The 12343-nt window shown below is 39.5% G+C and overlaps 1 protein-coding gene across 2 annotated transcripts; it reads right to left on the minus strand.

The window, feature by feature from the left end:
* Positions 1 to 393: 393 nt before the first annotated feature.
* Positions 394 to 1486, minus strand: LOC143435507 (uncharacterized). Of its 2 annotated transcripts, XM_076918408.1 has the most exons (3): positions 1305 to 1486; positions 1036 to 1128; positions 394 to 868 (listed from the first exon to the last, which is right to left on the minus strand). In XM_076918408.1, the coding sequence occupies exons 1-3, from the start codon at positions 1440 to 1442 to the stop codon at positions 560 to 562; spliced, it is 540 nt and encodes a 179-aa protein (XP_076774523.1). In that variant the 5' UTR covers positions 1443 to 1486; the 3' UTR covers positions 394 to 559. The 2 variants fall into 2 exon arrangements, with proteins under 2 accessions (XP_076774523.1, XP_076774524.1); XM_076918409.1 differs by lacking the exon at positions 1036 to 1128.
* Between the last annotated feature and the right edge of the window lie 10857 nt (positions 1487 to 12343).

The raw sequence follows: 12343 nt of genomic DNA on the forward strand, positions 1-12343 counted from the left end.
GAGACTGAAAGGAAGGGCCATCCTAGGGACCACCCCACTTGGGGATCCATCTTATCTGCCTAAGTTGGGGCTGGAAACTGCCACCCACCACATCATTTCATATCGTTGCATAGCCTGAAAACCATGCTGCAGCCCTAGACAGTGACATATAGGAAGACCCTGGGTTTTCCCTGTTACCCTGCGAAATAAAACTTCAGGGGATTTTTGTGATAGTTCAGTTCTCACCCTCCTGTGTCTGCCTGTCAGGGGATTGCTCAGCCCATTCCCAACCTTGTAGAAACTGGTGTTCCTTCTTACCCAGTCTTCCCTTCCTCCAACTCCCCCCCCCCCCCCCCCGCCACCAACTCCCACTACACCATCAGAGACTGAGAGTGACATACATATTTTCTCATGTGATTGATTTTATTATCAGCATCATACAACTTTTATGTGGCAAAGTTTGCCATTGGCAGCCTGACCGTGGCCCAGCTCCTAGACCCATTCACTGATGTTTCATAGGTCTTTGGACCCAGTTGGGGCCTAGGAGCTGGCCAGGTAGTCATCACGGTCTGAGGTGCTTTCAGGGGAAGGTGGATCTTCTGAAGCCAGAGCGAGCCGAAGCTGGAGCTGGAGCCTGAGTTGCAGCTGGAGCCCGAACTGGAGCAGGAACTGGAGCCGAAGCTGAAGCCGCTGGAGGTGGAGGTGGAGGTGGAGGTGGAGGTGGAGGTGGAGGTGGAGTTGCAGTTAGAGCTGGACCTGAAGCCGGAGCTGGAGCCAGGGCCAGAGCAGGCGCCATTGCTCTAAGTTCTTCATGAATTCTTGTTCTGACAAATTCCTTCGACTTTGCCCCAGTTGACAGTCGAAGACTTGTCTTCTTCTTCTCCATGATCTGAAACAATTAGATACTAAATTCACAAGGGCACTGGTTTTGGAGAAAGGATGTAGATTCTCGAAAAGGGACAGAGGTAGATGAGGAATTTAGAGCAGGTCTGAGAAAATGTTAGGGGAAGGGATGGTCTCAGAAGGGGGACAATGAGCTTAGCTGGAACCTCTCACCTTAGCACCGTTTCTGCGACGGTAAGAGGTACCCTGTTTCTTGACAGAATATTTAGACCGCTGTTGTTGGGATGTTTTACGTTTCCTCATGATCTGAAATAATTACATACTAAATTCATAAGGGCACTGGTTTTGAAGAAAGATAAAATGTGGATGGGGACTTGCGAAAAGGGACAGAGGTAGATGAGAAATTTACAGCAGGTCTGAGAAAATTTTAGGGGAAGGGACGGCCTCAGAAGGGGGACAGTGTGCGTACTGGGACCTCTTACCTTTGAACTGGTTCTGCGATGACCAGAGGTACCCCGTTTCTTGTTGGAATACTTAGACCTCCTGTGTTGAGATGTCTTATGTTTATTTTGCCTGGATCTCCTGGCAGCAGCACCAGGCTTAAGGGCTTTCTTAGCCATGCGAGCCGTTTTGTGCTCTTCCACCAACTGGCCCCAGAGCTCTGAGCTCCCTGCTTACCTACCTGTCAGAACAATGGTGGACCACACCCTCTGCCTTATTTGGTCAGCAACGTTTTCCCTAGCCAATGGCAGCTAAGCAGTGGCTGTGACCTCACAAAGCCCTACCTCTGACACATTTGAGGGCATGTAACCTATGCCAGGTATGTTTTGAAGGCAGATATACTTTCTATCTGTCTTTTTTTTTTTTTTTTTTTTTTTTTTTGGTTTCTAGTTCTTGCTTTTACTTTTACTTTTTTAAAATTTTTTTATTGGATATTTTATTTACATTTCAGATTTAATCCCCTTCCCTGCCCCAACCCAGGAACCCCCTATCCCATCCCTTTTCCTCCTGCTTCTATGAGGATATTTTATTTTATTTTTTTATATTTTATTTACATTTAAGATGCCATCCCCTTTCCACATTTCCCCTCCCTAGAACACCCCATCCCATGCCCCCCCTTTCCTTTTTGCTTCTATATGATTTTTTAAAAATGTTAATCAAAGGATTTATAAGTTTGGTAATGCTCAATCAGAAGCGTAACCCAATACCCAACCTAGATATAAAACCTTTTTGACTGGTGGAGACATGTGAACATCTGCCTCCATGCCCCTTCTCTCTTTCTCTCTCTCATCACCTAGCTTCTCCTCTTCTTCATCTTCTCTCCTTGTTCCATCTCTTCCTCTCAATACTCCTTCCCACTTAGCTCCTCCTACATATCACTCTTCCTGTTAAAGTAAAACTTTTCTCTCAAAATACAGTTAGAGCATACTTATTCCTAATTGTACCAGTGAGGTATAAGATAGTTCTAATACCCAGTCCATCATTTTGTTGACTAACCAGAACCTCTGTCATCTCTTCTAACTAAAACACTTACTTTGATCCTGGCTTTTTTTTTTTTTTTTTTTTTTTTTTTTTTTTTTTTTTTTTTTTTTTGGCTTTATAATGAATGTCAGCTGAAAACTATCTACTCAGATCTTTTCTCTCAAAGTAAATAGCCAGGATTGGCTATGAGACTATGGGTCTTCAACCCCGTCAGAAATCCAGAATGACTGAGTTAACTGAAGTTATAGGAAGCACTAAACATAGCTTCTAAAACTTAGCCAATTTATAGAGACCTCTGAACACCTGAAAAGCCCCTATACTACCGAACGTTGGAGCATCAAATCTTCAGCCTTCTGGCCCAGAATCATCTGACAGACCTTGGTGATGCAGGATTATTAAGGACTGATTACTCTGTCTAGGCAGATATAATCAGTCGACTATTCTGCATGTGTGTCCTTTTCTGGACAGTAATTTGTCTGTAGATGGAAAGAGGCAATTCTTGCCTAGTGGCTGTCACTGCACAACTGGAGTATCTCCAAGGATGCTCAATTTCTTCTTAGAATCCACAACAGGAAGCTGTCAGGAGCAGACAGGTCTCTAATCAAAATGAACATTAATATATAAATATCTGTAGCGTCAGTTCTATGGACTTCTGATGTTTTGAAAACCAACTATCCATGTAAAGTAACCTGGACTGTTGTCTGTTCACTCCTCTCAGCTATTTCTAAATAAAATATGGAAAACACCCTAACAATAAACTCAAAACCATGAATTTGCTGTAGTCCCTTAACTCATAGGTTAACCATCCCAAATCAGTTAAAAAAGTTAAAAAAGGGCTGGGTCTAGGCCTTGTATTCCTAAATGTGTTATACAGGCACAATGCCCATGAGAGTATCAATATTCATCTCATTTTTATATTAATAAGAGGCTCATACCAATGAAAACCTTAAATTTGAAATCAAAGTACATTTTGTACCATTTAAGAAATTATAACTTCATCTTGATAATAATTATACAGATTTCTACCAATAGGTTATGGCTATGCAATAAGTCCTAGCTAATCCTCCCTGTTCCAACAAAACCACTACTTTTCCCTAGAAAGACAGACCATTATTAACCACATTAGTCCCCAAGCTCAGGGAATAGGGGCGCTGACTCTTCTTTAACTTCTTCAAGCTGATTAAGGGCTTTGAGATTTTAGAAGAGGGGTGGGGGGAAGAGTAAGTTGATAAGCCTCTGATGCTGTGTCTTCACTGAATCCAGATGGAATTCCAGGACATCAGAGGTTTGGGCAGGTCTGCTCAGTATGCTTGATGAGTAGATACACCAAGGCTGTGTATTCTGCAATATACAATTCTCAGAACAAGTTTTAGTATCAAGAAAAAAAAAATTTCCCACCCCCAGGGGGCTGACATTTTTTTTTAAAGATGTTTGTTCTGATGACTTTTTTTTTCTGCTTGTTAAAATTGGTTGTAGTATTTACGTTTCAGATTTTATCCCCTTACCCTACTTCCTCCCACCACCCAGAAACCTCCTATCCCATCCCCCTCCTCATGCTTCTATGAGGCAGTGACAGCACCTACCCCCCCCTCACTATCCCCTCCCCGCCCTCACATTCCCCCACCCACTGTGTGTTCATTTTTTTTATGGGACCAAGAAATTCCTCTCCCACCTATGTCCAACAAGGCCATCCTCCCCTACATATACCTCTGGAGTCTTGGGTCCCTCCCTATGTGTTTCCAGGCTGGTGGTTTAGACCCTGGGGGGCTCTAGTTGTTTGGTATTGTTGCTTTCCACCTGGGGTCACTAACCCTTTCTGCTCCTTCAGTCCTCTCACTAAGTTCTCCATTGGGAAACCCCTGATCATATCAGTGGTTAATTGTGAGCATCGTCCTCTGAGTGTTTTAGTCTTTGGCTGACCTCTAAGGAGACACCTATATCATGTTCCTCACATTATGCACTTCCAGCCATCCACAAACGTGTTTAGCTTAGGTGGCTGTACATGGGGTGAATACCCAGGTGGAATGGTCTCCTGATGGCCCCTCCTTCAGTTTCTGTTCCATGTTTTGTTTCCCTATTTGTTCCCTTGAGCATTTTTGTTTTTTGTTCTTAGTAGAACTGAGGCATCCTCTCTTGGTCTTCCTTCTTCATGAGCTTCATGTGGTCTATGGGTTGAGTCTTCGCTAATCCAAGCTTTTGGGCTAACATCCGTGGAGATATGTTTGTGTAACTATCTTCTTTTGGGGTTTTTGGAAGATTACTTTCTTGCTTTTTCTAGGTTGTAGTTTCCCTCCTTGTGTTGGAGTTTTCCACCAATTATTCTTTGAAGTGCTGGATTTGTGTTGAGATACTGTGTAAATTTGGATTTGTCATGGAATATTTTGGTTTCTCCATCAATAATGATTGACAGTTTTGCTGGGTATAGTAGTCTGGGATGGCATTTGTGTTCTCTTAGGGTCTGTATGATATCGGTCCAGGATCTTCTGGCTTCTATGGTCTCTGGTGAGAAGTCTGGTGTAATTCTTATAGGTCTGCCTTTATATGTTACTTTGCCTTTTTCCCTTACTGCTTTTAGTATTTTTTTCTTTGTTTTGTACATTTGCTGTTTTGACTATTATATGGCGGGAAGTATTTCTTTTCTGTTCTAAACTATTTGGAGTTCTGTAGGCTTCTTGTATATTTATGGATATCTCTTTCTTTAGGTTAGGGAAGTTTTCCTCTATAATTTTGTTGAGGATATTTACTGGTCCTTTAAGTTGGGTGTCTTCCCCCTCATCTATACCTATTATCCTTAGGTTTGGCCTTCTCATTGTGTCTTGGATTTCTTGTATATTTTGGGTTAGTAGCTTTTTGTATTTTGCATTTTCTTTGACAGTTGTGTCAATGTTTTCCATGGTATCTTCTGCACATGAGATTCTCTCTTCCATCTCTTGTATTCTGTTGGTGATTCTTGTGTCTATGACTCCTGATCTTTTTTTTTAGGTTTTCTATCTCCAGGGTATTGTCCCTTTGTGATTTCTTTATTGTTTCTACTTCCATTTTTAGATCCTGCATGGTTCTGTTTAATTCCTTTTCCCGTTTGGTTGCATTTTCTTGCAATTCCTTAAGGATTTTTGTGTTTCCTCTTTAAGGGTTTCTATCTGTCTACCAGTGCTCTCCTTAAGTTCTTTGAGAGCGTTATTTATGTCTTTCTTAAAGCCTTCTATCATCATCATGAGAAGTGATTTTAATTCTGATTCCTGCTTTTCTGGTGTGATGGGGTGTTCAGGGCTTGCTCTGATGGGGGAGCTGGGTTCTGATGATGCCCTGTAACTTTGGTTTCTGTTGCTTATGTTCTTGCTCTTGCCTTTTGCCATCTGGTTAACTCTAGTGCTGCCTGTACTTGCTGTCTCTGACTGAAGCCTGTCTTTCTAGTTATCTAGCTTGTGTCTGATCTCCTAGGGTCCAGATGTCTCTGTGATCTTTTCCAGCTGTACTGATTATAGTGGTACCTCTAGGATGCCTCAGGATATGGTGCCTCCAAGGTAGTAGTCCAGCTAGGTGTCTGCTGTTCTGGGTGCAGTGTCTCCTCTAGAATATCTCAGGATATGTTGTCTGAAGCTCTGAGTTCATTTGTTCCTCTGTGGCTCTGGATTGAGTGGACCTTCCAGTATGTCTCAGGTGGAATCCGGGGTCGACACGACACAACGGCAGACCTGGCAGAGGTCTGATCCAGGCCTCAGATCTGGGAACTAGTTTCTAAGACACTGTCCAAGTTAGAGTGCTTGGGATCCCTGTTTCCTCTGGGTTCTTGGAGGTTGGGGACAGAGCTGCCACCCAAGATCTGCTCAGTGCTCTGGCCCAGACTGGAAGGAACCAGTGTTCCAGGCCAGGAGTGACTTCCTGGGTCCTTTTGGTTCCCAGTTACTCCCTGTTTAGGGCGGGCCCTGCTGTCTGCTTACCTAAGATACTGCCTGAGTTCGAGTGCCTGAAATCCCTGCTTCCTCTGGGTTCTTGGAGGTTGGGGACAGAGCTGCCACCCAAGATCTGCTCAGTGCTCTGGCCCAGACTGGAAGGAACCAGTGTTCCAGGCCGGGAGTGACTTCCTGGGTCCTTTTGGTTCCCAGTTACTCCCTGTTTAGGGTGGGCCCTGCTGACTGCTTACCTAAGATACTGCCTGAGTTCGAGCTCCTGGGATCCCTGCTTCCTCTGGGTTCTTGGGGGTTGGGGACAGAGCTGCCACCCAAGATCTGCTCAGTGCTCTGGCCCAGACTGGAAGGAACCAGTGTTCCAGGCCGGGAGTGACTTCCTGGGTCCTTTTGGTTCCCAGTTACTCCCTGTTTAGGGCGGGCCCTGCTGTCTGCTTACCTAAGATACTGCCTGAGTTCGAGTGCCTGGGATCCCTGCTTCCTCTGGGTTCTTGGGGGTTGGGGACAGAGCTGCCACCCAAGATCTGCTCAGTGCTCTGGCCCCTGTTGAGAACTTTTTAAAGTAAGGAATTTGTGTTTGTTTTCAGCAAATACGGAGGAAGTTAATTTTTAGAATATGAGAAATTACATTAATTCATTTAGAATATTTAATAAACTTGGCATCAATGGGCTAAATAGCACTTGTCCTGATTATTTTTGGTTTCATATTTACCAACTAGACATAAGCTAGATTTATCTGAGGATTTCAAAGTTGAAAAACATCAAGGCAATTTGTACTCTTAAAACTTATCCATGTAATTCTAATGTATCTATGTATTTTGTTTTTAATTTCCTTTTCCTTTTGTTTAAGAAACAATTTGACAAGATCTTTGGTGAACACTAATTTGTATCCTGTAGCAGAGGCCATCTGGGAAATCTTACATAGGACAACTAGAAAAGACTTCTCATAGTGACAATCTTATGTATGCATTGGAGACTAATAAGATTCATGACAAATAAATGGGGAATGAAAATGTAGTGAGACAATGTGATGGCTATTATTGGTCATCAACTTGTCTACATTGAGTATTAGTTGAAACCCAAGCACAGCCGGGTACAAGTGTGAAGTATTTTTCTTAAATAAATCATATGAAAGAGGAACACCTATCTTTATGCTGGATTTATTGGGGTCGGACTTATTTCGCTATGAAACAATGTGTTTTTTTATTTTTTAATTTTCATTCTATCAAAACTGTTCCTCAGATTTTCCCTAATACATGTACTGTTTTAGAAAAACCTTTATAAACAAAGCTACCACCTCACCATATCAGAAGATCATGAAATCCTGTGATATACTTCAGTTTATAGAACTAATGTGTATTAAAGTTAATAAGGATAATTATCTTTCCCCTATGTTGGACAGTTAGCTCCTGCATGTGGGCGGGCATTCGTTCTATTGGGCAGAGTTTTGGCTCCTCCTGTCTGCTCAGAGAGGCGAGGCTCCAGGGAGCAGGAGTGCTGAAATTTTACTAAGCTACTGCCAGGTAGACTCTGGGCTGTGAGAAGCTGCTCTGCCCAGGTATGGGGAGATCTCAGTCTGAAGCTTAGCCATATAAATTAATAACAGAACCACAGGGTTAAATGTGTCTTCAACATCACTGATGAGATTCTATAATGAAATCTTGTCTCTTAAGTCTTATATTTGGTTCTGCATTTGTGATGAATCAGACCGTATATGACTTTGGCTAGTTGTTGAACTTCAGCTGAAATAGTTCTGACAATACACGGTCAATATTATACAAATGACAGAAATGATTCCCAATGTTATACTAGTGCTTTAATGAAAAGCATAAAAATCATTCAAAACAATATATTTAAAACTCTTATGCTTCAAAATTTTTCATTCATGTATACAATGTAGATTGTCTGAAGCGACACTTTTTATATTGTCCACAGTGTTTGGAAAACATTAGCCACATCTTTTCCTCACAAAAAGATTATTTATGGCAACAGGAGCTTTTGTAAAGGTAGGTAGCTGTCAAAATTTGGGGCTCACATTACAATTTGCTTTATCTAGGCTGAAAATAATAAAAATTTGTAAAATGTGTTTTGAAAAGAGAGAATTTACACTATTTTTATTAATGTATACAGAAGACCTAGGTTAGACCCATGCAGGCTCCCTGATTGTCAGTTCTACACTAAAATTTTATATGAATTACAAAGATATGGATATGAAATGAAATGGGTAAAGAGAGAAGTGAAGTGGAACACAGAAGAGTGATAATAAGTGATTCACCAGAAGTATTCAAAAACAGAATGGACACAGTTTTTCCCTCAAGGTTTAATAACATATTTAGCTGTTGGAACCTGATGTAATAGATGCCGTGTTAATGTTGTATGGTCTATAAAGTTTGTAAGTTTAGGCAGATATATAACATGAAAAAGCTCACTAGTGAACCTTGATCTTCCTCCCTCCCTTCCTCCTTCCCTCTCTCCTTCCTTCCCTCCCTCCTTTCATTACTCCCATCCTTCTTCCTTCCACCCTTTCTCTTCTTCTCTTCTAATTCTCCCTGACCTCCTGCACCCTCTCCTAGTAGTTGAATACCAAAAGAACCCTTACACTTACTGCAGTACCTTACTGTGCTCTGCCATGATTAGGTACTGTAGTATCAGAATTGCTTAAGTCTCTTTCAAGAGGTCTTCCATGGAAAATGTATTAAAAAATCATCTCTATGCATTGCAAGTTATCTAGCAATATCAAGAAGCGAAACTATTGTGACTCCTATTATAGAATACGCACCACTTCAATTTCTTGTGGGAGGAAATTCTATGTGATAGACATATTTTGATAGGTGAACTCAATGATAAATTTCTATCATTTTAAAAATGCCTTCCAATCTGCTTCAGTAACAACATAGTTTATTTCTGTGCCACTGGACACTGAAATTCTTAGGTAAAAAATTATAACTCCTGGTTGAGAAAAGTATACACATAAGTAAATAAGTACACAATGTTATAAGAAGTTGATAAAATTACCTCACATTTGCATTGAAGTAGAGTCCACATGAGTTTCTCAGATTGTTTTCTCTTGTTTTAGATTTGATACTGTTAAAGATTAGGAGAAAACCAGTTGATGATCGATTCTTAACCAAAGAAATCATTTTAAGTAATTTCTGGGATTCAGTTTGTAACATCACTATTCCTTTCAATTTTTATAAGTTCAAGTTTATTTTGTGTTTTTCTTTGTTATTTTAAAGGGGGAATATCCTGTCAGTGTGCTCTTTTAATGTTGTATACTATGAAGTATGAAGTAAGATTTATTTCTTATCCTAAAGCACAAAAATGTTCTACATTTTTTCTTCTACTTTCATACAGAAACCTCTCTCTCTCCTTCTCTCTCCTTCTCCATCTCCTTCTTTCTCTCTCTCTCTCTCTCTCTCTCTCTCTCTCTCTCTCTATATATATATATATATATATATATATATATATATATATATATATACCACATTTAGGCCCTGAACACTAGCCAAGACAAGAAATATGAGACCCAAAGAATAACCCACTTGACTTTTCAAGACAGGGAGATTCACTTATTTTCAACTTTTTTGAAGATGAAAAGACAATAAGTCACTTGGTCAGTTTTTCACATAGAGGAGGAAACTTCCTGCCAATCCAATCACTTTGGCATGAGAAATGACTCTTGTTATGCTTGGATGACAAATGTCAAAATCTGAAGAAACAGACTACAATATAAAGGTCCCTAGGACCATTTTAGTGCAATATATCAATCTACTGTTACAAGGAAGTAGGTACAAAGAAACAAAGGAGAGACAATTGGAGAATCTATATTAAATGTTATATAGAAAATTCCACTAACAATACAGGGACAGAAAACAAACTGGTTTTTGTTGTGAGGGAAAAGTAGGAATGTGGGAATCATTCATCATAATGGATGCATGGGAATTTGTTCAATGATCCATTAAAAATGATTTGTAGTTTAGAAAAAGCAAGCTTATTTGCATTTGAATAAAACATGCATAATAAATTCTAGAGCAAGGACAGAAAGACCTCTGTCCTATGTTAGAGGTCATCTCTTTCCTTATCCTTTCCTACCACTTTTGGTTTAAGTAAAGAAAATTGAATTCTGTCAAAAAATACAATACCATTTGGATGGAATCTTGGAAATCATGGCTTACATGTTTTGTTTTGTTTTTTACTTAAAGAGAACAAGAAAGAGAGTAAAATGCAGAAAGTCATAAAATATAACTCCTGATTTTCTTTTACCCATTAACTAGCGAACTTCTTTGGTGTCTTACATGTCTTCTTTTATCATCTATGCAATGAGAACCACTCTAAGATAACTTTCACATTCAATTTTCATTATGATATTCTTTGTCCTCCAAAAATATGTTGCTGCCTTACTATTAATCCTGGAACCATATAACTCAAGTTTGAATCTTGAATGAAATTCATTGGATGTGTGACCCTGAGTGGAGCCTGATGTGGCTATAATTTACTTTCCTCACTTACATTGACAGTTATTTTAGAATGCAGTTATTTATGTAATTTTATGGATAAATGTAAAATCATTTACAACAATTTATGACTTACACACTATATTATTATAGTTCATTTATAAATACCAATGAAGAGAACACTACATTAATTGTTGAAGAATAAGGATAAATAAGAAATTACCTTTGCCTTCTAGGAATTCAGAGTCTACAGGGTGAAATCTAAAAACTACAAAGAGGGAAGTATGATTAAACCTATCCACAGGTTTAGAGAATACTTCAAAGAGGAGAAGGCATTTGAAAAAAATGAGTCTTAAAGTTTTAGAAATCTATTTGTATGAAAGAATATTAATTGTTTTATGCCAGAATATGAGAATGAGATGGGGTACACAGACATACCAGTAAATGGCACAAAGTTTATGACATATGGCTAAGTCAAGCTAAACAATGAAAAGTATTCATTATTTGTTGATATGTTAATCATTTCTCCCATATAGTAGTACATCTGTTGACCAGTTTTATATCCAATAAGATTTAACCACTTTTCTTTTCCTGTGGGGATAAATTGATTCCTAATTTTTAAAGCAGTTATTCCACTGTACTTGAAGTTGAAGATGTAAAAGTCCAGCAACTCTCTTAAGAAATGATCCTGTGTATAATCTTGTGATGGTTAATCTGGATTACTGAATGTAGGTTGACTGAGAAATACCTAAGGCATTAGTAACAGATACTTTTCTATATGTGTGTCAGGATATTTTCATAGACTTTTAATTAAGATGGGGTTATTCATACTAAATAAAATCAGCAACATACAATAATCTGAAAGTCTCTATGAAAAAAAATGAGAGAGAAAAATGGAGCAGTCCTGGGCAGTTTCTTTGTCTCTGCTTCTTGGCCACCATGATGTGAGACATTTTGCTGCATCACACTTACCCTGCCATAAAGGACATTGAAAACATTAGGAAAATAACATATTTCCTCACTAAATACTTTACATTAGACATTTTATAATAATACTGCAAAAATAATTAAAACAGACTATGAGTAGTAATGAGGTGCTGTTACTAGTTGTCCATGTCAGTAAGAAGACTCTGGGACAGATTTGTTGGAGAATATTTTTTAATTTGAGGAAGTGGGCTATAAATGCATTTGACAGGCAATTGTGGTACAAGTTTGTAAGACCAGAATGCTGATGGGAATATGGATAGAAAGGAACTGTGCATGATGTTTCAGATGGCAACTAGAGCACAAATGGGAGCTGAGTTAGAGTCAAGTCATATTCTGCTGTGGCATAAAACGTACCTCCACATTGTTGATTTTCTGACACTTAAAGGGAGACTGAGTTACAAGTGAAGAGATGACCAATGTGGTATAGAAAATTTCAAGCCACGAAAGCATCCTTGTGGTCACATGGTCATTGCTGATTGCTTTAAGCCAAGTTTCAATGAGAATTGGGAGCAGAAATCACTGCATAAATATCTTTAAACACTGTAGGTTGCTCAAAAAAGAAGCATAAGTAAATTATAGGTCAAGGAAAAGGCAGTTGCTGAAGAGATTAAAGCTATTACAAGACCGGGGGGGGGGTGACAGTAATTGCAGTTATAATGGTACATGCCTGTAATCCCATAGGTGGGAAGC

The sequence above is a fragment of the Arvicanthis niloticus genome, chromosome X, assembly GCF_011762505.2.
Source record: "Arvicanthis niloticus isolate mArvNil1 chromosome X, mArvNil1.pat.X, whole genome shotgun sequence".
Taxonomy (NCBI): domain Eukaryota; kingdom Metazoa; phylum Chordata; class Mammalia; order Rodentia; family Muridae; genus Arvicanthis; species Arvicanthis niloticus.

Bases quoted from the DNA above. Each gene is read 5' to 3' on its own strand.
- LOC143435507 (XM_076918408.1), bottom strand. From the start codon at position 1,442: ATGGCTAAGAAAGCCCTTAAGCCTGGTGCTGCTGCCAGGAGATCCAGG. The intron at 1,129-1,304 runs GTAAGAGGTCCC...TAATTATTTCAG, and splicing joins ATCGCAGAACCAGTTCAAAG to ATCATGAGGAAACGTAAAAC. The intron at 869-1,035 runs GTGAGAGGTTCC...TAATTGTTTCAG, and splicing joins GTCGCAGAAACGGTGCTAAG to ATCATGGAGAAGAAGAAGAC.